Below are 27,234 nucleotides of genomic sequence, written 5' to 3'. Positions count from 1 at the left end.
AGCCTGGCAGTTCTTATTTCACATGGATTCAAGAGTCCAAAATGTTGAGCCGTAATTCATTTGAACCAGCAGCCTCCTAATCATGCAGAGGGCTCATTGAACGCAGACCACTGGGCCCCACCTACAGAGTTTCTGTTCTGTGGGTCAGGGGTGGGGCCCGAGCATTTGCTTCACCAGCAGGTGATGCTGACCTCCTGATCCGGGGACCCCACTTTGAGAACCACCCCTGAGCATCATCATAGCTCAGGGTGAGCTCACCATAGCTATCATGAGCATCATCGTAGAATATCCCTACGGCCTCTACCTCCTGCTGGAGAAAAGTTTTGGGACTTTCTGTCCCTGGTCCTGACCTAAGAAATTCACATTATTTAGTTTGGAGTTTTGTGAAGTTCTTCATCCCCACCTGGGGCTTCCTGCCTCCTCACCTCCTTCGGGCAGTATGGTGGACATCAAGTGACATCAAGTGACATCAAGCCACTCCCAAGATGCCCCCTGGGTGGGACTGGGCTCCTTGGACTGCCCATTAAGGCCATAACTGGTAGTGGCCTAGTATCCCCTGGCTCAGTGCTCTTTTGCACTAGACATTCAAGATTCCATCCATGTCCCCTGGTGTTAAGAGGGAACGGGAGAAGGCAGGATGCAACATGTAGTAAGTACCTACTGTGTGTGCCCGATGCCATGTTGAGCACTTTAGCTTCTCCACATTGAAATGATGAGCGCTGCTTCCCCCCAACCATTTCTGCCCCCAGGAGGTTTGAGAGCATCACCTGGGTCGCAGGGTAGGATGAGCAGACCAGCCTTCTAACTCCCCTGGCAGCCAGCCCACCGAGTCTCAAGGGACCCCTCCAGAGGAGGCCTTTCCCAGCTGGCAAATCCCATCAGAGGAGGCGAGAGTGTCACCTGCTCCCATTCAGGCTTCCAGGCCCTAAAGCCTGGGCTTGGTCAGACTTCTGTTCCTGGGGCCTCCCTGATGGGGGCAGGTGGCAGGGGTATCGCTCCAGGCCCGCAGGCTCTGGGGTGAGCAGGCCAACTGGTATCTTAGAAGTATGCCAGGGCTCCTGAGAGAACCCTTATTTCCTGCGGAGGCTCCTCCGGGCACTTGTGTCAGGGAGGGTAGGCTTCACCACTGAGGCCCCCAGATCCTCCTGGGGGTGGCAGGTTTCTGCCCCTTAGCCCTGTGTACCCCGGCCTTTCCCCTGGGCTCCTGTGGGCTGTCCCTGTGGAGCTGGCCGAGTGTAGCTCTCCGCCCTGCCCTCCTGCTCCCTGTCTCTGGGGTACCAGCCAGGCCCAGTTTGATGGACGCCCAGCCCCCAGTGTAGGCTCATCTGCAGCTCCCTGTAAACTTTTGGTCAGGTCCCCATGTGTCACTGTGTGTCACTGAGGTCCCTCCAAGAACAAGGCTTCTCATCCGAACTAAGCACAGGCTGCTGCCGTCACAACCTTGCCTCAGGCTGCAGTCGTGACTCTTTATTTTAATTTTTAGTCTCTGTATGAATGTAATGCCGATTTCCCAGGGGCAAGGTTCAACTGATCTGCACCCTTTCTGAAAGTGCCGTGAGTAATTTGGGTCCTTCTGTAGGTGTTTACAGCAGGTGCATTCTTGGTCTTTTGAGGTCAGAGGCTAGAGCTCTGGACCGTGCAGGATTTTCTCTCCAAAATCACTTGTCAGAACTTTCCAGAAGGGACCAATACTTTTTGTTGGTGGTTCTAAGGGAGACTTACTTTTATATCCCTGTTTGAGAAGCACACAGCTGTCCTGGGTGCTCCCAGGCATCTCTCCTCAAGCGGGCAGATGGGTTGGGGCAGGGGACTGTAACCGCATGGCCTTGTCCTGCTGGTGGTGACACCCGTGCCAGGGGCTTCGTGGCCGGGCTCTCATGGCGGACACCCCGCGCCTGCTCCCCCACCAAGAGGGTTCCGAGTCCTGGCTCACAGGAGCACGACACCCTAATTAGCAGGCAGAGCCGGGCAGCCACTCAGCCAGGCTGCAGAGGTTGTATTCTGATCTAATAACAGACCGCTCCTGGGCATGCTTCTCTTGCAAAATTCTGGGCTTGCAACCACCGATGTGTGAGGTGGGGAGGCGGAGGGAGGGAGTTTATTTGATCTTCAGGTGAAAGGAGGCTTTATAAATAGGTCACCTTGTTCCACATCCTGAATTTCATTCTTTCCCCGTCTTGGGTCAAAACAATGGTTTTACTGTTCTGGGGTCAATCGGACACGCTGAGGGGGTTTGAGCTAAAAGGGAGGTGAGTGTGTGCCCTCCCCTCACCCTCCACCCCGTGCATTTGTCACTAGTCCCCTTGGATGTGTCTCCGTCAGAGACTAATGCCCATTCAACAGACTTGTCCTTAAACAAGACAGAGGGGTAGTTTTTAGTGGAGGTGGGCTCTGGGGCCAGTTGACTCCAAAGTGTTTTTTTTTTTTTTTTTTTTTTTTTTTTTTTTTTTTTTTTTTTTTTTTTTTTTGGAAAGTGGAACTGCAGAGGCGTGGCTTTAAGCCAAGGGACAGTATAGCGTTGCGGCCAGGTGCTGAGCTCGGGGAGCCAAGGGTTGAAATTCTTGTCCCTCCCCTGTCTCTGCCCGCTGAGGTGCTCCTTCCTCACCTGGCCTTCACTGAGCACAGAACAAGGGTGCAGCCGCCATGGGTCTCAGGTGTCGGGACAGAGCAGTTCTGTTCTTGTTTGGGGCCAGTGGAGACTAGTAGCTACCCTGGTTTTACTGGGCAAATTAAAATTGCCAATTGGAAGCAGTGCAGTTGGAAGTCTTGGGGGAAATCGTTGTAGGAATAACGTCCCTCTTTGGGATGGCCCCAGGGCCGCACCCAGGGATCCCTCCCTACCCTTTATTTTAAAAGCCCTTCTGCTGACTCTGGATCCTTCCTGTGTATCTTCCTGCGTAAATCAAACATTTATCCTGTGCTTGCTTTAGACGAAGTGACACGAGTGGAGAGCCTCTAGGAATTGCTTTGGGAACCACTTGTTGATGGAAGTGTACTGTCAGTATTTCTCCAGCCTTTATTCTTTTTTCGCACGCTTATAAATCATTTCATTACCAAAGTAACACTTGCGTTTAAAAAAATTTCAATTCAAAAAACGTTCAAAGTCGGGGCCCCTGTGTGGCTCCGTGGTTAAGCGTCTGACTCTTGATCTCAGCTCAGGTCTTGATCTCAGGGTAGTGAGTTCAAGCCCTGCATTGGGTTCCACGCTGGGTGTGGAGCCTCATAAAAAAAAAACCAAACCGTTCAAAGTGAACAAATCTTCCCTCTCACCACCCCCCCACCAGGGTTAACCATTGTGAAAGGTTTGATGTTTATTCATTTAGCCCTTTCTCCATGTCTACAAACAGATAAATGTGCACAGATAGAATCTTCTTAAATTCTGTTCTTACAGAAATGGGATCATGTTCTGTGTATTGTTCTCCAATTTACTTTTTAAAATGTAAGAGCATCACGTTACATTTATAAGCCAGCAGTCCGAGGGGCTGTCTCCTTCTCAGGGCTGTGTGGTCGTAGGGCAGGGAGCGCGTCCCTGTGCAGAGCTCCTGGGTTTCATAGACACGACCCTGGAAGAGCACCTGCTGGGGGACTGCTGGGCGTTTTACACCTGGATGGGGGTTGCTCTGTGGCATGTCTTGGACACACCCCCACACCTGTGTGTGAGTGACTTTCCCCCACATTCTCTCCAGTTCCTTCCCAACCTTTTTAACCCTGTGCATCCCACATGGTTCCCTGTCCCCTCTCACTGATGGCAGTCTGCCAGCATCCCTTCACTCTGACCCGTAGAGTGAGAACATGGCACCGTTCTCCTGCCATGTGTGCCCGGGAGACACAGATTTGCTGTGTCTGTTCCCTTCCCCTTGAGAAAAAATTGCTGCCTTAGATCACTAAAGACCTGGGGTTAAGATGGAGCCCTGGCCCAGGTCACAGACACCCCCCCGCCCCAGCAGTGCACCATGAGGATGCTTCTGGCTCCTCTCACCCCATAGGGATCCGTATGTAGTTCTGGGCATCCTTCCTTGCACAGCTACCAATTCCAGATCTGGCCTCCCTGCCATCTGACGGCACAGAAGAGCATACCCGGAGGGGTCTGAGAAACGAAAGGAAAGATAGTTTGTGAGGTTCTAGTGTTCCTCCCTATGGAGAGCTGTGGCCCGAGCAAACTCTCTCCAAAGCGGGCATTTGTGACAGGAGCCTTGGTCCCTGATCCTGGACTGAGACCACCTTAATTTGGCTCTCTGTAGCAGCAGTGGGAGCCGGAGGCTTTGGAAACTTGTCTGCTTAGAATCCAGGGGTCCACCTGGAATTCCTTTATGGACAGGATGAGTCCTGGAGGCACAGGTCACCCAGCCCATGGCAGCTGCAAGGGATAGTAGGAGGGATGCTTTTGCCCATTGGAGGGTTGGGGAGGCATCCCCTTGTGCAATGAACCATGAACTGACTTGACCCATCAAAGATGATGCATATGTAGCGTTAGTGAGGGAGAGATGGGGGTTGTTGAGAGAGGGGAAGGGGTCCCCCCCCACAGGTCAGACCATAGGCCTTAGTGGCATCTGGCCTGACAGCAGACACCCTTTCTCTCTGCTCCCACCCCCAACCCCCCCACCCCTAGTCCCAGAGCTTTTAAATTATCCATGAGATTGTAAGTAAATGCAACATCTTAAAGCTTCTAAGGTGTGTTTGCTCATGTCTCTCTGTGTCCCTCTTGAGGGTAAAACAGGTCAGCTCACAAAGCCAGTGTATGAAGTACAGGTATCCCTGCCCGGTGGCTGTGGTTCCTGCGTCCCCTGCACTGGGTGCTCCTCCGCTGCCCACTCCCAGCCCTCCAGTGCTTGAGACAGACACAACCTCGAGCTTGGCTTTGATGTTGGGGGCAGGTCCTCTTCTCTGTCCCCCTGGGGACTGGGGCCAGTGCTGTGCTGGGCCTGGGAGGGGGGTGGGGGGAGGTTGGTGGACCCAGCGGAGCAGAGGAGCAGAGGGAAGTGGAGCGTGAAGAGTGGAGCCTCAGGGGCACACTCAATCCTGGTGACCCCCGCCCAGCCACTCCTCAACAACCACGTGGCCCAACTGACAAGGGAGACGCCTGTGGCAGTGCGGTGGGGGGCAGGGGGCAGCTTGCCTGCCCTTCCCAGTGAGGAAGCTGTTCATATGGCATTTCTGGAACCGTATGGGGTGACTTTGACCACACTGAGCCCCACGACCTCACTGGCTCTAGAACTTGACCCCCAATCAGGCGTGCTTCTGTGTTATGACTTCACACTCTCTGACAGTTGTGTAGAGTGTCCTTCCTCTTGTGCACTTTCCGAACCATCCTTGTATGGTTATTTTTCTCCTTGGGCCCTTTGGAGACTTTAATCTACTTTTACCTGTAGAAAAATGCCACTAAGAGCTCCCAACCCAGAATGACTTGTCGACTCCATGTAACATGCAAGAAGAATTGTCCTCCAGGTAGAGCTCCTTTGAACATATTTTACTTTGCTTCCATTTCAGTGCCTATGTGCACACAGGTGTGTGTGTGTGTGTGTGTGTGTACACAATGCACTCTTACTCTTCCTTGAGACACCCATCCTGCTGCATCTGTGCTGCTGAGGAGGGTAACAATCCACCCACTCAGTCCAAAAATCTCCACCCTGCCCCCATCCTGGAGCCTCAGGTCGCCCCTCTCACCCCTGCTCCAGGTGTGCCTTGGGCCTTGGGAAGCACCAGGGGCTGAGGGCAGCGGGGAGCAAGCTATTACCTGGGCAATCAGAGGTTGGCAGCGCGGGACAGGTGTACACCAGGAATTTGTCTTGAGGGCTGGCTTGGGACGGCCCTGAGTAGGGCAGGCAGGTGTGGCCTTGGGGACCCCGAGGCTACTATGTGGGTGAGCTTTCTGAACAGGAACTCCCGCAGAGGGAGTGAAGGAGCCGCAGCCTGGCACTGTCGGGACTTCACTCCCTCCTGCCCAGTAGCCCCGACACCGCAGCCGCTGCTGCTCTGAGCTTGTGTGTGGCTGAGTGTGGCTGATGGGTGGTGGCGGCAGCAGCAGCAGAGCCATCCCTGTCCTCAGGAGCAGTGCTGGTGGAGGAGAACAAAGTAGGGAGGTGCGATTGGGGAGGCGTCTGGTCGGGGGCCGGGGTGGGGGGGCACCCTACAGCTCTCCCCAAGAAGGGGCTGGCAGGGCTCCAGGAGACCCACAGAAGGGCAGATCTCTGCAGCCATATTTAAAAATAGAAGGAAGGAGGGGCAACTGGACCACCTCAATGGCCTTGCATGGCAAGGAGGTGGCCAGGTATGGACAGCAGGAGGTCTACGAGAAGAAAGTGTCGGCTCTGACTGTAGCGTGGATGCAGGGTGGGAAGAGGCAGGTGACAGACAAGGTAAGAGTGGCCTGGGTTGCTATGGTGGTTGCCCACTTGGGGTGACTGCAGCAGGATGGCCCAGAAGCAGCAGAGTGGGTGGCCCGTGCCCCCTGGTGAGGCTCTGGGTGCCCTTGCGTGGGAGCCACCCGCACTGCTGCAGACACTTTTACCTGCGCCCCTTCCTCCCAGGGGCTCCCGCTACTCCAGGTCAGGTGGTCCAGGGGCAGAAGGACCCCACCTCTTGGACAGTCCCCTGGGTCATGGCCCAAGAGGGCGGGAGCTTAGCGCAAGGGCCATGTCAATGGACTGGCCAGGGGGCCGTGGAGCGGGGAGAGCTTGCGGAACTGGCCTCAACAGACAGCCGAGGTGCCACCGGGATGTTATGCCGTCTTTTCTGACGGCTCCTTCCGAGGCTGGACTGACCTCGCAGCCATCAGATTCCTTCCCACCTCCATCCCCTGCCTTCTGCAGTGCTCTGTCATCAGAGGAGATGACGTGCCCGGCCCCTTGTCTAGCTCAATGGTTGGCTGACTGGGGAGCAGCCTATTCTTATAAATAAAGCTTTATTGGAACCCGGCCATGCTCGTTTATTTATGCTCTGTCTGTGGCTGCTTTCACACCACAAGGCAGAGTTGGGTGGTTCCGCTGAGGCTGCCTGGCCACAAAGCCTAAAACATTTGCCGTCTAGCCCTGTACACGGGAAGTTTCCGATCCCTGGTCTAGCTGAGGTAAGAGTTATAAGTGTACAGGTCTCAGCTCAGGGGCCTGAGAGCTCCCTCCCTGTCCTCCAGAGGGCTGACCTGGGTCCCCACAGGGTCCTCCTGCACTGAGAGGTCGCAGGGCACCGGCCAGAGTGAGGTGTCCTGGCAGAGATGGATATGGGTGCTTCTGACTTTAAGAACTGCCCCAGACCAGCTCAGGAAGATACTCGAATGGAGTCTGGGGAGGCTGCAGCCAGGCGGCTCCCAGTCTGTAGTTACAAGGACCATGTTTGCACCCCCTAAACCCCAGATCTCTCCACCCCCATACAGCCAGACAAGCAGGTGCCAAAGCCACGGGATGTCCCCGCAGGGCCACAGGCAAGTCCTGAAAGTATTGATGGTTCTCAGGAGTCAATGAGCCTGAAGGCTTGAAATTGGTATTGTCCTGGGGGATCCAGGACTAAGGTCATGATCTCCATAGAACTTTCCAGAACCGGGATGGTCCTCTAGCTGCAGTCGGACACCTCTGCTCTATACCAGCTTTGCATACATTTGACACTATGAGTCTCTGAAAAAATGACCATGCCTCAGGGAGTGAGTGAGCCTTCCATTCCACAGCAGAAAGGGGAGGGTGAGAAGCTGGATGTGGTCAATGAGGGGGCAGGGAGGGGTGCATCCAAGTGCTCCCACATAGGGACACTTATCTTGCCCGAGAGCCAGCCTCCCAGAGGCCTAGCTGCCCTGAAGATGTGGTCCCGGGGGCGGGAGGCGGCTCAGGGTCGGCTGGGAGACCGACCACAAGAGACAGCAAGCCCACTGCAGATCCCTTCCCTCCTCCTGGCCCCGCTGGGAGCTTCTCTCCCGGATTCCCTTGCACCACCGGCGGCCCTCATCTCCCAGCAGGTGCTCTTCCCTGCCACCCACAGAGGGGAGTCCCGCAGTAACCCCCAGCAGATTCCTTTGTGCCCTCTTCACCTAAGACACCTGAGTGCTCCTAGGAACGATCTCAAGAGTTTCTTTTAAAACCTTTGAGAAAGGGATACCTGTGTGGCTCAGTTTGGCTCAGGTTGTGATCCTGGGGTCCAGGGATCAAGTCTTGCATTGAGCTCCCCACAGGGAGCCTGCTTCTCCCTCTGCCTGTGTCTCTGCCTCTCTCTCTCTCTCTCTCTCTCTCTCTCTCTGTGTGTGTGTGTGTGTGTGTGTGTGTGTGTGTCTCATGAATAAATAAATAGAATCTTGCGGGGAAGAAAACGGAAACCAAATGACCTATTCTTTTTCCTCACCCAAGGCCGGACACCGGGACAGGTGTGGTGGGGGTGGTCGATCAGCCCCACATTTCAGACCCTCGTCCTTGGAGGTAACTCTCCTGGCACTGCCAGCGGAGACACCGGGACAGATGGAGTGAGATCTCTCCTCCAGTCCCATGGCCCTGACCTCCCTCGAGGAGCCACGGGATGGTGAAGTCAGAGTGGGAACAAGGGGTCCAGAGGTCTGACTTCCCCGCAAGATGGGCTGTTGGCACCCGAGGGGCCAAGTAACAGCTGCTGGTTAAAGGGTACAGGTAGGGACAAGTGGGGGTCCTCTTAGTGTTGTTCAGAACCACCTGAGGGAGGAGGGTGAGAGCTCTGTCCTCACCTGATCAGGGGACAGCCCAGGGGCCACGGGAAGAGTATCACTGGTACCCCTGGCCCAGGAGGGTCACAGAGCTGGCTGGGGAGTTCCCTGTGGCTTCAGGGAACCGCAAGCCAGGAGACCCCGAGGCCTTCCAGCTGAGTGCCATGCAAGCCCTCAAGTGAGCTTTCTACCTACACCAGGGTCCCCTTCCCTGGCATGAACCCTTGGAAGCAGCGGTGCTAGAAGAGAAGAGGGGCTGGGAAACGAGGTCTGGCCACTTCTGTTGCATGTTATGGCTTCACCTTCCCTCCAGACTGCAGGCAAGGGAAATCAGCTTCCCCTTGCTTTGACCCAGGAGGACACCCATTGCCTTGGGGCTGATGCAACATCCATGCCAACTGGGCCTTCTGCTCTGAGAAACTGGGGTTAGGGTTAGGTGAGTGCCATACAGCCAACACCACTGAGCGTGGTGGCTGGCCCCTCAGCCCACCTCTCCCTGCCGACTGCAGATGGACAGCCTGTCGCCTTCCTGGTGGTGTGGCTGTGGCGACAGAGCCATGGCTGCGGCCTGCCTTGCATCAGGTAGCTGGGACGTGCCTGCGTGGGCAGCCTCATACTCCTAATTACTGTATTCCCCTTCTTCCCGCACCTCCTGCTCATCCAGCCTGTTTCTCTTTCCTTCCATCAGGCACCACGGAGGGCCCTACAGTCCCCAGAGGCCGCCTACCAACCTTCCTTAGGACTGATCTGGGCTTCATTGGAAAACCAGACGGAAGGCCCCACGATTGATGAGTTTGCTTTGGGACTCAGTGCAGAGGTGAAACCAAAGGCAAACATGGGTCAGAAGGTCACTGGAGGGATCAAGACCGTGGACATGAGGGACCCCACGTACCGGCCCCTGAAGCAGGAGCTCCAGGGCCTGGACTACTGCAAGCCCACCCGCCTGGACCTGCTGCTAGACATGCCCCCCGTGTCCTACGACATCCAGCTGCTCCACTCATGGAATAACAATGACCGATCGCTCAATGTCTTTGTGAAGGAGGACGACAAGCTAATCTTTCACCGGCATCCGGTGGCCCAGAGTACAGATGCCATCAGGGGCAAAGTTGGGTACACGCGTGGGCTGCATGTTTGGCAGATCACGTGGGCCATGAGGCAGCGGGGCACACACGCTGTGGTTGGAGTGGCGACAGCGGATGCCCCCCTGCACTCTGTCGGGTATACAACCCTCGTGGGGAACAACCATGAGTCTTGGGGCTGGGACTTGGGGCGCAACCGGCTCTATCATGATGGCAAAAACCAACCAAGCAAAACATACCCGGCCTTTTTGGAGCCGGATGAGACATTTATTGTCCCCGACTCCTTCCTCGTGGCCCTGGACATGGATGACGGGACTCTGAGCTTCATTGTGGACGGACAGTACATGGGAGTGGCTTTTCGAGGACTCAAGGGCAAAAAACTATATCCTGTAGTGAGCGCCGTCTGGGGCCACTGTGAGATCCGCATGCGCTACTTGAATGGACTTGACCGTAAGTGTCCTGTGCTGTCCAATGTGGCAGTGTTCTCGGACCTCCTGGGGTCCTGGCTGCTCCTGATCAAAAGTTTACAGTCATTGAAACTAAAACGTCTTTAAGTAGATATCCCAGCATATTCGGATCCTCAGAGGCTATTCTTGCCTGCCTCTGCTTAAATGAAGAATTCTAGCTGGAATCTGCCAGATTACCTGATAGCAAGCACCTCATGAATGGATGGACGGATGGATGGATGGATGGGTGGATGGATGAATGAGTGGATGGTAGGATAGAAGAATGGTTGAGTAGATGGAGGGATGGATGGATGGATGAATGGATAGAGAATGAGTGAATGGATGGATGGATGGTTGGATGGGGGATAGATGGATAAAGGGATGGATGGATAGATGGATAGATAAGGGAGTATGGATGGATAGATGAAGGGATGGATGGGTGGGTGGGTGGCTGGATGGATGGATAGATGCATGGGTAGTTGCTCTTTCTTTCTGGTTGATCTACCTCTAATTTTGATCTGTTGTTGACCAAATTCTCATACAGTAGCCAGCATATTATTGGGCTTGGATTTGCAGTTTTGAGGGTACGAGGATCTCTTACATAAATGAAAGCCAATAGCCTCTCTTGTTCATTAGACAGGTTTAGAGTCTCTTCTGGTGCTGGAGGCTTCTGAGTTGGCTCCTTTAGACCACAGTCCCCTGGCTTGTTCAGTCATGACGTCAGGAGGCCTTGGAGAAGAGTGTGTAGATTAGAAACAGGCTGAATCAGCAGTGATTTCCACCCTTTCCTTTGGGAAAGGGAGTGGCCTTTCTCAGACCACATGTGAAAATAGCCATGTGGTGATACTATCCTAGTGTAGGAGGTGGAGGGCTGTTTGGCTTCGGGGCTGGGACCCCATGGTGGCAGGAGGTCCTAGGCTTCCAAAACTATCTATCCCCATGTTTGACCCTTACTCTTTCTTGGGTCCTTTCTACCATCTGCAGAGCCCAGCCTGAAAAAAGGTGCAGAAAGCTTTGCCCAGCCCAGCCCTGTGTTGACCATCCCTATGAGGCAGGTCTGACCTGGCACCCCATAGGCCACGTGAGCATTCAGGGAAGGCCCTGCTGGGGTCAGAAGCACAGATGCTTACTCTGGTCTTGGAAGCCTCCAGAATTTCAGCTTCTCCCATGGCTCTTCCCTACTTCAGCCTTGGAAGATATCAGAGAAAATATCCAGGGACATAAGGCAGAGGGAACTCTTAAACTCTTCTCTTTGGAAGCGTCCACGCCCCCCCCCCTTCCCTCTCTTCTTGCCTCTGGCTTTGGCTGAGTGATGGCAATAACCTCACCTGTGCAGCCTAGTACCCCTAGGTCATGGGACTCCTGGCAGAGGCAGGTAGCCTCCCCAAGTAAATAACCTCAAACCTCATCATCTAAAGAACCAGCAGAGCAAGTTCTGTGAGTCTCTCACCCCAGGTGATGGTAGTAGAAAGTCCACAGCCAAATCTGCCCTAGGCTGGGGTGGGCAGGCCTTGGGAGAACTAGGCACATCCTGCCCAGGACTAGGATCTCAGGAGCCCTGGCCCTGACAGAGGAGTGACCACAGCCCTAGTCAGTGTAATGCCCATTCTGTGCAGACAGACAGATGAACGAACAACTGGGCTCCCTGTGTCATTGCCAGGTCACTGAGACCGTTGGTCGAGACAAGAGCAGGGCAGCCCCTGTCCCCTCCAGGAATAGGTCCATCAGCGTTGGAGTTGACTGGGCTTCTCCATTCACATAGCCAGCTCTGACACAGAGCACAGAGCCCCGAGCGGCCTGGAGGCGACTGGCCTGTTCACCTGACAAGTCAGGGCACATTCGACCAGCATCATTCCTCTGCTTAGTCAGAGCAAAGCTCGGCAAAGGTTCTGCTAGGATGGCCCTGGAGGCCCAAATGCGCATCTTGGAAATAGATGCCCTGTCAGCTCTGCATCCGATGGGAGGTTGGATGCTTTTATAAATTTTCTTGTTGGGGAAAACATAGAGGGGAGGTTGAGGGGAGCAGAGCAGGGAACGGGCCTGGGAATGAGTTGCAGACATTTGCATCTATGAACTGAGTCTGGGATGGAGACTCCCAAGTGCCAAATGGCTTGAGCCCACCTTGGATTCTCTTGGTTGATGATGAGGACCCTCCACCCCCCAGAAATGTCATGCTGTAGCCCAAGCCAAGTCTGCCTTCCCGCTGGGCAGCACAGACCATCACCGGGATGCAGCAAGAAAAGGATTTACTTGAGAGACAGGCAAACCAGGAGACAGGAGGGTAAGCCTCAAATCTGCCTCCCTCAAGGGAGAGTCAAGGAAAAAAGTTTTTTTTAAGATTTTTATGTATTTATTCATGAGAGACACAGAGAGAGAGGCAGAGGGAGAAGTAGGCTCCCTGTGGGGAGCCTGATGTGGGACTTGATCCCAGGACCCCGGGATCACAACCTGAGCCAAAGGCAGACGCTCAATCACTGAGCCACCCAGGTGTCCCGAGAGTCAGTGAAATTTAAAGGCAGAAGGAAAAGATCTGGGTAGAAAGTTGTGCCTGTTAGTCTGCAGCTGTGATCCATTCCATGAATTCCTTGGCCACTGGTTTCGATGCCAGACAACACCAGAGTGTTCCCTTGCCTTCTCAATGTCTCTTCCAGTCCTGGTCGGGCATAAATGGGCCCCGTTTATGGAATCGCTCTGGCTACTGCCTCAAAATGAATGGTGGGAGCGAGAGTGGCCACTGGGAGGCTGGGGAGGAACCATGACAGTCATCCAGGGGAGAGGTGGCCTGACTAGGGCTTGGGCCAGGGTAGGGGAGTTAAGTTTGAGACTCTCACTCCACACATCTCGGTAGCTCTACAAATCTGGATCGAGGTCACTGGGGCAGTCACCCACGGCTGGGCGGTTTAAGGCCGAGCCTCCTGATGAGATCACCCAGGGAGTGAGGGGGCAGGGCTGAGGCTGAGCGCTGGGCCACGTCTGTATTTCAGGATAGGGCGGTTGAAGGGGAGAGGAGACAGAGTGGCTGTGGGGCTCAAGGGGAGAGGAGTGGCCTGGACAACACATGAAAAGAGGACTTCCAGAAGGACAAGGTGATGCCAGGTCAAGTGCTGTGCTGGCTGAGAATTGTCCATCAGCTTTGACATCAAGGCCATCTTTGGTGGCCTTGACAGAAGTCTTCAGGGTTGGGTGGGGTCAGAAGCCTGACAGAGCAGTGGGTTTACAGACGGACAGAAAGGATGGTGTGTTTGATTCCTGGGGCTGCCGGAACAGATGACCACCCGCAGAATGCATTCCCTCACTGTTCCAGAGGCCAGGTGTCCAAAGTCAAGATGGCGACAGGTTGGTCCCTTCTGAAGGCTCTGAGGGGAATCCTCCCCAGGCCTCCCTCCTGCTTCTGCTGGTTGAAAGCAGTCCTCACTTGTGGATGCCTGACTCCATCTCCGCCTCCATTGCCACATGACCTCCTGGGTCTGCCTTTATCTTTTGGGGACACCAGCCATTGGATTCAGGGCCCACCCTTCTCTGGCATGACCTTACCTTAAGTGATGACATCTGCAAAGATGCTGTTTCCAAGAGGGTCACATTCCGAGGATCCAGAGAGTTCTGAATTTAGAAGAGAGGACACTATCCCCCTCATTATAGATGTGGAGACAGGGACTCTAGATCATTCCCCCTGAGACCCCCATGCCACCCCCTGAAGGGAAGGCGAGACGGCCCTCAGATAGGGTATTTGTTGGGTGAGGTCGAAGGGGACCTAAGTCTTCTGCTCAGGAGGGTTTCCTTTACCTTCTGAGGCAGCTGAGGAGGAGGAATGTCATGGCAAGACCAGATCTGTGGCCCACCCGGGGGAGCAGAGTGTGACAGGCAGAGTCTGGCCAGGGCTGGCTAGGTACCTCTTCCCGGGGTCACAGCCTCGGAGGCCATCTGACCTGTCAGCGCTCCCTGGGATGTCTGGGACGACCTCTATACCGTCCTTCCCCACCCCACTCCACCCCGGACACCAGGTCCCGACCTCAGCAGGGAGTAGCAGTTTGCAGAGCTTGTCAGCCAGAGTTGCTAAGTGGGGGGCCCTTCCCTGGTGTCCTAGGCACACCCTCCCCAGCAGAGTTGCTGCCCCTGCTGGGGCAGGGCCCAGAGCAAAGGCACAGAGTAATCAATGTGTCCCTGTGCGGCCGCCCCCACCGTCCCCAGCCAGCTCTGACCACAGGCCACTAGTTCTGATTCCTCCAGCCTTGAGACCTTCTGGGGCTGAAGCCACAGCCAGAGGAGCTGTGGTGTCACCTTCCTCTTTCCTGGGGTGAAGGGGTGGAGATGACCTTTGTAAGGGGGAGACAGGGCCCAGCTGGGCCTCCAGGCCTGCCTGTGCCCCTCCCTAGAAGCACAGAAAGAAAAGACCTACTTGCAAGCCGCAGACTGGCTGTCACCCAAGGGAAAGTCCCTGTCCCCCTGGGTCCTCCCTGCCCCCACAGCTTGTGACTGTGTCTCCCACTGAGGAATCCTTTTTTCTACATTCCTCCATTTTTCAAATTCTCCCTTTTACTGCTCCCAGAAGAGTATGGTGAGGATTTTCAGGATTCTGGGTTCTGAGAGGGCTCAGCTCTTTTCCTCAAGAAACTTTCCACTTGGTGACCTCTTCCAGGTGTCCTCCTGGCCTCCCTAGAAGCCCTCCTGGGGCGCCTCACCTGATGGTGGCTCCCCCCTGCACCTCCATTCCAGCTGGGCTCCAGAGAACCTCCTAGTCACCCCAACCTCCAAGGGCTTCCTTCTGGGGAAAAGATCCCACTTAGGAGAGAAGAGGCTGTTCTAGGCTCACTGTGTCAAGTATCCTTCCCTGGTTGCCATGTACAAGGGGTTGGGGTCTTGCTTCTTTTTCATAAGAACTGCTTGATGTGGAGGGGAAATGCACACATATCCTGAGATGCCCGTCCTCCACCCAAGACTTTCTAGAATCCATTTCATGGGGCATTTTCACTGTGAGCTACTCGTAGGAGTAAGCATGAGGCCAGTCTTAGGAAGGTGAAAGCGATGGGTGTGAATGTGAACATGGCTGGACCAGGGGCACTTCCTGACATGAGATCTCTGTCCTCGACCTCGCAGACCCAAAGTTCATACCCTGAGCCCGTGAACTAGCACAGCACCAGGCCCTGGAGGCATGAGTCAGGTGTAGTCGCTCTGAGAACTGTGGGAGAGGCGCAGGCGGGCATGCCAGGCCATGCATGTTCAGATAGGCCACCAGGTAATCATTTCTCTGAAAAATGTGGAAGTTCCTGCATATACCCATCCAGTTCCTCAACTTTCCATAAATAGCACCTGATTTACTTCCCAGTTTCTGTGCTGAACTCCGTGCCCTTCACACCCCATTCATATAAACGATGTAAAGTTTAGGACGAGCGCCTCAGCTTCGTGGAGGTGGGCCTAGTGGCTGAGGCCCCTCGTACAGGTTATCAAATAAACTCTTCCCTTCCCTGTTTGGAAACTTCTTTGGTGGAACTTCGGTGGGTACCTGGCTTTGTGGATGGAGCTGGATACAGAGCCTGCAGTCCCCCATCAAAAGTGTTGAGGTAGGGAGACCTTCTTGGATCTATTAGTGACCAACTGAAATCAAGACCGATATCTTCCATGGCCCGGTACCACATCCACTTCTGTGGCCAGTGTACTCCTGGTCTCTGCCCAGCCTTTAAGAAACAATCAGACCATGGCCCTGTGCATCATCGTTTGTCCCCTATAAGATCCAGGGGGGAAATGACCTGTTTTTGTACTTGTGGCCCCCAAGAACAGACCCACCATGGGCTGCTTGCATGGCTGGTCATGTTTTTGGCTCAAGATGCATCACTGCATCTGTTAGTTGCTGCTCCTGCAACTCATCCAGGCAGATCTGGTATGTCTGAAAGACACATCCCTCCTGGGTTCACTACCCCTCCGTACCGGGATTTTTCAGTGTGGTCCAGAGATGGCCAGGCAGAGGAAGCTCCCTCATCTCACACAGCTGCTTTCAGTGGGGGTGGAAGGAGGTAGCCATAGGTCCTTGTCCCTTGGGGTAAAGCACAAGGGGCTATCAGGAGCTTCCTCGTCATGTTGGCAAAGAGAGAGCCAGACTATGGAATTGGCTAGATCTGGATGCATATCCACATATTAGCCCTTGGCTCTCTACTCCCCAGGTCACTTCCCCATCTGTAGATTGTGGGGGGCACAGTCCCCACCAGGCACACGATTTGTGCTCCACTAACTGGAGCTGCTGCTGGGGTCATGACATTAATTTCAGGTAGGCTGTCACCGAGAATAAGGAAGCTGGGGTGGGGGGAGGGGGCGCGGTGGTGGTGTTGCAGGCTCTGCCATTTAGAAACATCTCTTCGTTGAGGGTACCCATGCGATGCCTGGGAAACCATTAAGCTAAGAGGGTGTGACAGGAACTCCCTCTCAACCTTCCCTCTGTCGCTCTGCACGGCTCTCTGGCCACATTCAATGGCTCTTGATACTTTCTCAAGTGTCCCCAGCCACCAGGGGAAGCCCCTCCATCTCCCCATGGGGGCCGAGCCACATCCTGGGGGAAAAAGGGGCTAGCCCGATGTGGCAGACAGAGAGAGCTCCTGAGTGGACGAGAGGAAGGGCCACTGGTTTCCCCCCACTCGATCTGCTGAAGGGCCACTCAGCATGTCCAGGCCAAGAGCCACTGGGTGGCATTTCTGGCCTTCAGCATCTCAGCTGGAGGAGACTGAAGCATCTGGTCCAGATTCCTCATCTGACAGACGGGGAAACTGAGGCTCAGGCAGAAGGAGTGATCTGCTCGAAGTCAGGCTGCTATGCAGGGCAGAAGTAAGTAGCTGGGTGTGGGGCCACTTACGATGAGGGAGACTCGTGGCTCTCTGGGCTTGTGGTGGAGAAACCTGGTGGCCCTGCGCCTCAGGAGGCTGGAATGCTTGGCCCCCAAAGCATGCAAGAGCTTGTAGCTCCTCCTCCTGCCTCCAGCCAGGGCTCCCCTTAATCATCCTGTGCTGTCCAGGAAAGGCCCCATTTCAAAGCTTTTCATGAACAACATTGACCATTTCAGATACTTCTCCTGTCTAGCTGTGGCCAACTGCCCCTGAGAGATGAAGAGCAGTTGCTTGCCTTCTTTTGAAGCCAGGAATTTAATAAATGTGTTACCAAGCCTCAGATTTATTCTTTTGTTAACAGCTCTGTTAAGATGTAATTTCCAGGCCGTACAAGTCCCACATTTAAAGGGTGTAACAGTTGTGCAACCCTCACTAGGATTGGTTTTAGAACACTTTCATCCCCCTCTTCCTCCCACAAAGAAACCTGAACACATCAGTAATCATTCCCCATTTCCCCCCAACACCTCCAGCCATAGGATCTGCTCATCGATAGTTGAGGTTTTTAAATGGTATTTTTAATATTCTGAGACACAGTTGTGAGTATTGAAGAACTTCGATCCACTTCTCATTGGGGCAGTGGGGTCTCAAAGGAAATACTGGGGGTTTTTTCTCAGGTTTTTTGGTCACAGGGAAGTCTCAGTGTCAAGGGGAGACCCTGGACAAAGCCACAGATGCCCTCACTTCAGCTCTTTCCACATCCAGGATGCTGGGGGGTGACCCTGAGCAGCTCCAGGTGTGCTCACCTGCACCCTGCTTCTGGGAAGAGACCCAGGAAGAGTCAACTGCAGGGAGACCAGGGCCCACTCTGTCCCCATGGCCTCCAGGGCCTGGCAGGGAGTGACTTGCACACTTCTGGAGCAGAGTTTATCTGAGATGCAGGCTGCATGGAGCTTCCCTTTGGGGAAGACAGATCCTAGGCTGTCTAGGAACAGAAGGACAGAAGTGCTCTTGCAGGCTGTAGGCTGCAGCTGGAAGTTCCTCTCAAATCCAGGTGCCCGAAGCAGCGCTGCCATGAGCCCTGACCTCAGTTTCCCTGGCGGTGCTTGGGACAGTCTTGAGGGTCCCAGTTGCTGAGGCTGGACTGGCATTTCCACTTTCCCTTGCCTGGGCCCTCAGCTCACTGTGTCGGGTGGGAAGAAGTACCTAGGACCTAGGGTTTCTGTAGACACTGCACCTTCAGGCTATGGGGTGGCTGGGCCCGGAACGGCCCCTCGGCTCTGCCTCCTATAGAGTGTGTCTCTGGACCAGCATTTCTTTCTTTTTTTCTTTCTTTCTTTCTTTCTTTCTTTCTTTCTTTCTTTCTTTCTTTCTTTCTTTCTTTCTTTCAGGATTTTATTTATTTATACATGAGACACAGAGAGAGAGAGAGGCAGAGACATAGGCAGAGGGAGAAGCAGAATCCCTGCAGGGAGCCCAATGCGGGACTCGATCCCAGAACTCCAGGATCACGACCTGAGCCAAAGGCAGACGCTCAACCACTGAGCCACCCAGGTGCCCCTACAATTTTTTTTTTTATGTATTTTTTCAAGACAGTGAATGAGAGAAAAAAAGCATGAGAGGGGGAAGGATCAGAGGGACAAGCAGACTCCCCACTGGGCAGGGAGCCTGATGCAGGGCTCAGTTCTGGGACTCTGGGACCATGACCTGAGCAGACAATCAACTGAGCCACCCAGGCGCCCCTGGACCAGCATTTCTTACATCCTCATTGACAGCAATCAGTGTGGTTACTGAGCTCGGACTGCCTGGATTCAGACCCCAGCATGTAACCCGGATACATCAGGCCCTGCCTGCTTCAGCGCCCTCACCAGTGAGGTGGGGTCGGCTGCAGGACCTACAAGCATTGGGCTAACATAGAACGATTCCCTTCCTGAATGCCTGTATGGGATCTGAGCTGGGGCCTGTGCTGGGACAGGCTGGCTTCCATGTGCTGGATCAGATGCACAATGAAGGCTTGTCCACTGAGTGAGAGCAGTGGCGGCCTGGGTTTGGATCCAGCTCCTTCTCCTACCAACACGGTAACCCTGGGCAAGTTATTTGGACTCCCTATCCCTCTGTGTCCTCATCTGTAAAATGGGGATAATAATAATGCCTCCCTGGGATCGAGTCCCTCATAGCCAACTGTAATAAACCATTAAATGAGGGCTCACAAAGGTACCTGGCCCAGAGCAGGTTTTCCGTGGTAGCTATTAACAGTTGATTTAAAATGTAAAATTGTCTTATTACTATTTATGTGTTAAAACTAACACCGTGGGGTACCTGGATGGGTCAGTGGTTGAGCATCGCCTTTGGCCCAGGAAGTGATCCTGGAGTCCCAGGATCGAGTCCCACGTTGGGCTCCCTGCAGGGAGCCTGCTTCTCCCTCTGTCTGTGTCTCTCTGCCTCTCTCTGTGTCTCTCATGAATGAACAAATAAATAAAATCTTTAAAAAATAATGAAATAGAACCTAACACTGCTACAATTGCTGTTGTTGTTAGCATCGTTCATTCTTGAGCCATCCAGAGCTGTGCTAACCTGTCCCTGCTCTCTCCTCGGTCCCCCCAGCCGAGCCCCTGCCGCTCATGGATCTCTGCCGCCGCTCAGTGCGCCTGGCCCTCGGGAAGGAGCGTCTGGGTGACATCCACACGCTGCCGCTGCCGGCCTCTCTCAAGGCCTACCTCCTCTACCAGTGACCCTCCACCCTGCATCGCCAGCGCGACAAACACCTGGTGCCACCTCACCGGCCTGCCGCCGTGCGGTACCCTGTGCCTCGGACTGGCATCCGGCTGCAGGAAGACGTCCTTGCTCTTCCTCTCCATCCTCCCCGCTGCCCCTGCCGGACGCCGACCGCTCGACACAGGCTCCTCTGTCCCCATGCTGACATTGGCAGAAGTCCCCTGCATGCCGTATCACAGTCCCTCTTTGGAAAAAAACACAGAGAACAGACTCCTAGGAAGCCCTACACTGAGCTCCAGTCTGCCCTCGGGGTGGCTCGGGGGACCCCCCCCACCTGCCAGGTCCCAGGAGGAGGTGCCCTGACCCCAAGAGCAGACCCCAGGGCGGCTAAGAGGTGCTCAGATGAGGGCTGGTGCTGAGGCCAGGGGGGCCGTGGCACAGCAGACAACGCTCAGGACATCAGAAACTCCCCACGGACACCCAGGCAGAAGCCAAGACTTTCCCCAGGCACATGAGCGCCCAGCATCACCACGGCTGTCAGCCCTCCCCCGGTACCCTGTATTTATTCTTTTAACAATAACGAAAGCCATTTATTTATTCCATTTAGAAAGGAAACCTTGTTTCGTTCCCCTCTCTCTGGAGTGTTCTGTAGCTCTTGCTCTACCTGCCCCTCCCGGGGACATGCGTGCCTCACCTGCCCCTCTTGTTGGGCTGTGTCTGTGGTATGTCCTCACGTGGGCACAACGGTGTCTTTATGTGGGTCCCCGGGCCCACAGTTTCCAGGGGGCTCTGCTCCGGGTTTTCGAGCACGCCCCTCAGGGAACGTTAGCCTCACGTGCAATATGAGAGTCTTAGGGGACCCGTCTGCAGGGGCCGTGGCAGCTCCCTGTGTCTCCAAGTAGTCACCTAACCACTCCAGCTCCTACATCTTTGCACGTGGTTTTACTTCTTAGTCTTCTGTGGGGGGTTGCTTTTTGCTTTTGCCTCCCCAGCTGAGATCTCCCATGTGCAGCCTCAGAAGCTCTGGCTTCCCAAGAACTAAGAAGGGAGGATGGGTGGGGTCTGCAGCCCCAGAGAAGCCAGGGGCGCGGCCGGGTTGGGAGAGCAGAGTGAGGTGCCCCTGGGAAGCCAGCGCAGGCCTCCACATAGTGTTCCTGTCCGGGCTTTGCATCCGAGTGGAGCAGCCTCAGTTCATCACGACCCCCCCCAGAGCCACACAAGGAGCAGGGCGGGGTGAGGAGGGGCAGCCAGCAGAAGAGGGCCACCTGTGCCCTGCCACGGCCCCCCCACGTAGCAGACCCCAGCCCCTGCCACCGTACTCACCGCTTCTTCGATCTTGAAGTCAACTCTCTTAGAATCTGACTTCTGTTCATTTCTGTACAGGTACAATAGATGACTTTATTTGTTTAAATGTTTAATATATATACATATATATTTGTCTGTAAGAATTATGTTTTAAACAGCTGCTGTAGGGTACCTTTAAAAAAAAAAAAGTCTTCCAGTGGAGTATATTTTTTAAAGCACAAAATTGGTGCCAAGTCTGGGTGAGGAATGTAAATTACCCCCTTATTATTTTGAGGTTTTTTTCCAGGGGGGAGGAAGGGGAGGAAACCTTACCTATAAGACTCTTAAAGACATTTTCTCACTCCTGTTTCAGGGTGGGTCATGTTCTCATGAATGTTGCACACGAGAGAGTTTTACTTACACAGATCCCAGCCTTACCGCCTTGACCCAGCCGTCTCCCACGGACGCTGGATGAATTGTGGGCTCTTGGTCATCTCTATGCACCTCTGTCCCCGGTTTCCCAAACCTCAGCCCCACCCTTCTTTCCTCTCAGCTCAGAACCTTGTGACCTGTACAGTTTTGAAACACCCGTTCTATTTTATGATGGTTAATAATAGTCAGTAACCTAATAAAGGAAAGTTTATTAAAATACAAAACCACTTTTGAGTCCCTCTGTGTGCCTTGGGGAAAGGGGAAGAGGCGTGGCCAAGGCCTCCCTGAGTCTAGTTTTCAATAGATAATGAGATGATCCCCTGGGACACTTTGGCAGAGGGTGTGAGGAGAGCCCCAGCAGGAGGCGAATCCTAGAAAGGTGATCCTAGAATGTCCCCATCCCTTTTCAGAAGTTTGTGAGCCTGCAGCCCAGACTAAGACTTTCTGAGCCTCACAGAAAGGATTTTGCGCATCAGCAAGAGCCTCTGGCTCGCCTGTGTCTACAGCTTGAGTTGACAGTGGGCTTTTTAGGGGCAGGGTATAAGCCCGTGTGAGCCCTCTCGGGGCCCAGGCGCTGTAGGTAGAAGGAATCGTACCTCCAGCTCCAGTGGGCAGGTCCTCCCCCTCACCCTCTAGCAGAGAAGACAGGAAAATCAGGCTTATTCAGAGGATTGGTGAGTGATACACAAATCGTCAAGAAATTTCCTAGATAGGATCACATGTCATGACTAGTTTCCAAAGAATTGGCAAGATTGCATTTCAGCTCCCGGTGGGCCTTTCAGGATCTCACGGTGCTGTGGAAAGCACCCTGGTCTGAGGACCCAAGACCCCTAGGACCAAAGTCCCATGTCCCCTTCTCTGACAGCCTCCTGGCCAGCTGTCCTCACACCCCCTGCATGGGCATCCCATGGGAGGTGTTGGCTAAAATGCACGTTTTCTCCGAGCCCTGCCTGAGATAAACAGAATCAACGTTTCTGGGGCCAGGCCAGGGATCTGCAGTTTTCTCAAACTCCCCAAGCAACCTTGCCTAAGAGAGTTTGGAGACCACTGTTTGCGACTGTGTCAGCTCTTTTTCCGGACAAGTTGCTGAGGAAAGGGAAATTCTTTCAGTGTGTTGGTGGGTTGGCCCAGCGACGAGCACAGGGACTCCTGAGTCAGACCTGGGTTCAAATGTTGGCTCTGACCCCTCCCCCACTGTGCACTCTTGGATGAGCCTCCGTCAAATGGTAATCCTCACAGTGCCCATCTCTAGGAGGGCAGCGAGGATGAGATGAGGCTGTAGGACAGGGCCCGCCACATCAGCAAGTGTGCAAACAAATGCTTTAAAAGCTTGTGCGCTTCTGTTCTGGAAAATGGAAGCTCCTGGACTGGAATTGGTCTTTGAGAACAGTCCAAACATCCCTAAACCAGCTTCCTGGTAAATGTTCTTTCTTCTTGGCTAAAGTCTCTAAAGATCAAGGTGGGTTTTGGGGGAAAGGGCGCCCTAGATGCCTTCCCCAGATGTGTTTGGGAGGAAAGGGGTGGCCTGAAATTCTTTTTCGGTTGGAGTTCATGTCTGGGTTGCAGTTGGAACTCAGCTTGCTTTGAAGGAGGTGGCAGGGGGAGGCAGGGGGTCAGGGTGGGGGCGGCGGTGGCGGCGGTGGTGGTGGTGGTGGTGGTGGAAGCCCAGGGAAAATAAGGCCCTTTGTACTGCCCAGAGACTTCTGGGGGAGCAGGGTTTCGTGTTGAAGGGAGCAGTCTTAATAAAACCATCTTGCAGACCAGCCCATGTGGTTGTAATTAATACCCTGCCTTCGAGCAGGTAGCCGGCCTGGGGCTTGGCCATAGATGGGAAGAGCACCCCCTCCTTCTCCTGCACCGGGCTTCCCTCCCACCCTTCCTCCCGCGCCTCTTCGGCGGCGAGATGAGGAATGTGGACTTTACTGAACCATAAAGTATGCTGGGGGAGCTGGGGGCGGGGGGGGGGGGGGGGGGGGGCGAAGACAGAGCAATTAGTTCATGCTCCAGTCCAGACACCCAAACATGGTTGGAGTCCAGCTGCAAGGAATATTTGAAATAAATGAGCTGCCCGGGGCCAGGAGTTTGCTGTGTTTTCTGTACGGGACCATGGCAACCAAGGAGGAAACCATGAGCTAGGGATTGGGCTCTAGAATCAACAAATGATGTCCTGGCCGAGCAAGCCCGGAGGAAGCCGCTCATGGCTCTCCGAGGGCTTCTTGGGGCTCAGCTGCTGGCGGGCGGCCGGCGGTCCTCCTGGTGTGCTCAGCAAAATCCTGCCCCAGCCTCGGACCTCCGTGTCCTCTGCGGGGCTCTGACCTTTTTTCTCTTTTCCCCTTTTATTCTCTTTCTTTTCTCTTCCTTTCTTTCTTTCTTTCTCTTTCTTTCTTTCTTTCTCTTTCTTTCTTTCTTTCTTTCTTTCTTTCTTCTTTCTTTCTTTCTTTCTTTCTTTCTTCTTTCTTTCTTTCTTCTTTCTTCTCTTTTTTTCTTTTTCTTTCTTGAAAACTGAAAGCTAACACTTCTTTGGAACCTTTCTTCCTGGGCCAGCGCACAGCTGCTGGTCTGATAATGATTTTGCTGAGCAGAGGGAATGTTCCTGATGGAGAAGCCCAGGCTGAGGGCAGCTGGCTAGATGGAAGGTGGCATGGACTTACCCTGGGTCTGTCTCCCCGCCAGACCCAGCTGCAGCCCTTCAGGGTCTCCTTTGTAGGCAGGAGAGTCAAAGCCTCATTTATCCCTCCCCTGACTCTTCGGAGGGTAGACCTCACAGCCGTCCCTAAGGTTGTGTCTTACAGAAGCACACAGAGAGCAGGACCTGACTTGGGGGCCCTCGGCTGAACCTCGCAGGTACCTCCTGCATCTGAATCACTAGGGCACCCTGGGGAAAAAGCAAAATACCAGAAACGTTGATGCAGTTGGTAAAGTCCAGGACTCTGCCTCGTGAAACATTGGAGCAGAGTCTGATGCATTGGCCTGGGGTATCTGCAGAGTTGTACCCATGCAGACCCCCTGGCCTTCCCCATTTCCTTCAGAGACTTTCAGGGGCTATGAGTCAGAGAAGTCTGGAGACCGCCAGTGTGGGGGTGATTCCGTGGAAATCAGCTCTCCCTACCCTGCGTTTCAGAGCACATGCAAATGTCCCGCAGAGTCCCCAGCTGGGGCTGCACCGCCAGCATCTTCCTGGGTGAGGAAGCGTTCGGCTAGAAGAGTGAGCCAGGTGGCCTGAGAAAAATACCAGAGTGGGGGCGCCTAGGTGGCTCAGTCGGTTAGGCGTCTGCCTTTGGCTCAGGTGTGATCCTAGCATCCTAGGATGGAGTCCCACTTCAGGCTCCCTGCTCAGCGGGGAGCCTGCTTCTCCCTTCCCTCTGCCCCTCCCTCGTCTAGTGCATGAGCTCTCTCTCTCTCTCTCTCTCTCTCTCTAATAAATTTTTAAAAAATTTTTAAATACCAGAGTGGAGGCAGGGAACCTTGGTTTTCCGAAGGAAATTAGTCCAGAAAGCTGAACCAGGAGCTCGGAGCCACTGTGCAGGTGCCGTCCAGCAGGGCTGTCCACTGGGGGTTCCCCAGGTGGGTCCCATGACCTCAGTGCCCCCCAGGATCATGTCTCTCCCCGATTGTGTCTTGTCTCCTCTCTTTACAGCATGAGGATCAGACAAGCCATTCTTCCTTCCACCTGGGCCATTGGCCCCACTTTTTTACAGCTTTTTCAACCAAAGCACTTTGGGAAGTTCCTGCCCACTGATCGTGTTAAACAAACTTGCCATCTGGGTTGTGATGGCCACAAGTAGAACAAACTTCAGCTGTAAAGCAAAGAGCTTCACCGTGGAGCTGGTCTGCATATTGAGTCTGCAGGACCATGCAGAGGGTCCAGGCTCCGGAGCCAGGACAGCCAGGGATGCACACCCAGCACCCCAGCGCACCCAGGATGGTGACTTCCAACAAGGATCTCAGGAGCTTTGCTGTACCCCGTCTGGGACATGGCAGCAGTAGTTTCTTACTCAGACCCTCTAAGACCTAGAAGGTACAGGGTACAAGGACTCCTACCTTTCCCTTTTCAAACTGGGTTTTTAAACAATTGAGGTAAAACTCATAAAATACCACGTTCACCATTTTAAAGTGTACACTTCAGTGCCATTAGCACATTTGTGATGTTGTGCAACCACCACCTCTATCTGCTTCCAGAACATTTTTATCCTCCCAGGGGAGACCCCGTGTCCGTTGGCAGTCCCTCCCCACTCCTCCTGGCCCGCCCCTGGCAACCACCACTCTGCACTCTGACACTACGGATTTGCCTGTTGTGCACTGGACCATATTCCATGTAACCTTTCAGTCCTGCTTCTTTCACTTCCAATTGGCTTTCCAAGGGGGTGTTCCCTGACTCCCTCCCCCATTGCTTCCCTTTGTCTCGGTTTCCTCATTTGTAAAACGGAGAGAAAATTTCCTCTCTTGAGGTTACTGTGAAGATTCAGTGAGTCCCAGGTTTGTGAAGAACGTAGAACACAGCCTGGCCTATAGTAAGTGGTCAATAAAAGCAGCTAATGTGATGTCTCACACACTGCCTGGGACTCCCCCAGACCCTTGTGTGCTCAGAGGTTGGTGAATAAGGCTTTCCTAGGAAGGCATCTTGCAGGGAAACTGCCTGGGCCCCAGAGCCTCCATCCTGCTGGATGGAAATGAGGTCAGTTTTCTAAAAATCAGCCTCATAATCAGGGAGGCAGAGTATGGAACAGTGAAGAGCTATGTGGTCTTGTGCTGTCACTCTGACCCCCAATTTCCAAATTGCATGAGGTTCCTGTGGCTGCTGTAATAATTTACCATGCACTGGGTGGTTTAAAACAACACACATTTATTCTCTTATAGTTCTGGAGGCCAGAAGTCTAAAATCAAGGTGTGGACAGAGCTGTGCTCCCGTCGGGGACTCGAGGGGAGAATCCTTCCTGCCTCTTCCAGCTTCTGGTGGCTCTAGGCGGTGCTTGGCTTGTGATCACATCACTGACCTCTGCCTCTGTCGTCATGTGGTCTTCCCTCCTGTGTCTCTGTCTTATAAGGACACTCATCATTGGGTTTAGGGCCCACCCAGGACAAAATCATCTTGAGATGCTTAACTCAATGGCATTTGCTAAGACCCTTTTTTTCTTTTCTCTCTCTTTCTTTTTTTTTTTAAGATTTTATTTACTTATTCATGAGAGACACAGAGAGGCTGAGACACAGGCAGAGGGAGAAGCAAATTCTCCTCAGAGAGCCGGATGCAGGACTCAATCTGGACCTCCAGGATCATGGCCTGAGTCGAAGGCAGATGCTCAATCACTGAGCCACCCAGGCGCCCAAAGACGCTTTTTTTCAAATAAGGTCATATTCAAAAGTTATGGGGTGTAGGACGTAGACCCACCTGTCTGAGGACCATCATCCAACCCTCTACACATATCTTTAGAACAGGGCACCTAGGGACGCCTGGCTGGCTTAGTCAGTGGAGCAGGCAACTCTTGATCTGGGGATTGTGTGTTCAAGCCCCATGTTGAGTGTAGAGATTACTTAAAAAATAAAAATCTTTAAAAAAGAAAAGACCAAGGCTCAGAATAGTACCTCCTCTTAGATTGATCATGAGGATTTACAAAATGATGAGCATGGAGAACGTAACCCAGTGCCAGTCTCAGGGTGGGTGCTGGCAACAAAGTAAGGATTCCCAGCATCATTAGCCACACCAGCATGTCCTTTCTGCCCCCGTCTCTTCCGGAGCATATCTGCTTTAGGATGGATGGTTGTTCTTCTATAGGGTGGGCACCAAGACTGCACGTGGAAGCCATAGGGCCAGGCTCAGGGCA

General features: G+C 53.8%; 1 protein-coding gene across 6 annotated transcripts in view; it reads left to right on the top strand.

The window, feature by feature from the left end:
- SPSB1 (splA/ryanodine receptor domain and SOCS box containing 1) overlaps positions 1 to 21,639 on the top strand; it is a 69,049-nt gene extending 47,410 nt beyond the window's left edge. For 5 of the 6 annotated variants that reach the window (XM_072819746.1, XM_072819749.1, XM_072819747.1 and 2 more), the window contains exons 2-3: positions 9,342 to 10,182; positions 19,589 to 21,639. In XM_072819746.1, the coding sequence (XP_072675847.1) occupies positions 9,489 to 10,182; positions 19,589 to 19,716 (822 nt within the window). In that variant the 5' untranslated portion in view covers positions 9,342 to 9,488 and the 3' untranslated portion in view covers positions 19,717 to 21,639. Of the gene's footprint in view, positions 1 to 5,277; positions 5,446 to 9,341; positions 10,183 to 19,588 lie in introns of those variants that run through there. The other variant, XM_072819745.1, reaches the window with a different exon arrangement.
- The last annotated feature ends 5,595 nt before the right edge of the window (positions 21,640 to 27,234 follow it).

The sequence above is a fragment of the Canis lupus genome, chromosome 3 (assembly GCF_048164855.1).
Source record: "Canis lupus baileyi chromosome 3, mCanLup2.hap1, whole genome shotgun sequence".
Taxonomy (NCBI): Eukaryota; Metazoa; Chordata; class Mammalia; order Carnivora; family Canidae; genus Canis; species Canis lupus.
This window is presented reverse-complemented; position numbering and strand designations above follow the sequence as displayed.